At 59.2% G+C, this 483-nt stretch overlaps 1 protein-coding gene across 1 annotated transcript in view; it reads left to right on the top strand.

Annotated features, from left to right (window-relative positions):
• Nucleotides 1-256: 256 nt before the first annotated feature.
• Nucleotides 257-483, top strand: part of LOC108803635 (phosphatidylserine decarboxylase proenzyme, mitochondrial-like) — a 1,556-nt gene continuing 1,329 nt past the window's right edge. The window contains exon 1 of the mRNA XM_018575461.1: nt 257-433. Within this exon, the coding sequence (XP_018430963.1) occupies nt 257-433 (177 nt within the window). The remainder of the gene's footprint in view (nt 434-483) is intronic.

Genomic DNA, 483 nt, shown 5'->3' with positions numbered 1-483 from the left:
CCTCCCCTTCACTCTTCTATGTGACCTCCGTCCTCCCCTTCTGACCTCCGTCCTCCCCTTCTGACCTCCGGCCTCCCCTTCTGACCTCCGGCCTCCCCTTCTGGCCTCCATCCTTAGGTCCCTGCGGAGCGCAGTAATACATTGAAGTTGGAGGTCCTCTGGCTGATGGGATTTGTAGTGGTTGAAGTGGAGGATGGTGATTGGTCACATAGAGGGGGGAATCTCGGCCTCCTGATTGGCTCCTCACATTGGACTGATGTCTCTCCTTCCAGGTACTCTGCTGTCGGTGAGTCCCAACATTGCCCGCTGGATGCCCGGCCTCTTCTGCCAGAACGAACGCGTTGTGCTGAGCGGCCAATGGCAGTTCGGCTTCTTCTCTCTTACAGCCGTGGGGGCCACCAACGTGGGATCGATCCGTATCTATGGTGACAAGGTGAGACGGACCCACCTGTGACCCCCACCGTGACCTGTGACCCCCGCCGT

Source organism: Nanorana parkeri, unplaced genomic scaffold (genome assembly GCF_000935625.1).
Source record: "Nanorana parkeri isolate BGI_ZX_2015 unplaced genomic scaffold, ASM93562v1 scaffold3966, whole genome shotgun sequence".
In the NCBI taxonomy this organism is placed as follows: Eukaryota; Metazoa; Chordata; class Amphibia; order Anura; family Dicroglossidae; genus Nanorana; species Nanorana parkeri.
The sequence above is the reverse complement of the archived record's forward strand: the minus strand, read 5'-3'. Positions and strand labels throughout refer to the sequence as shown.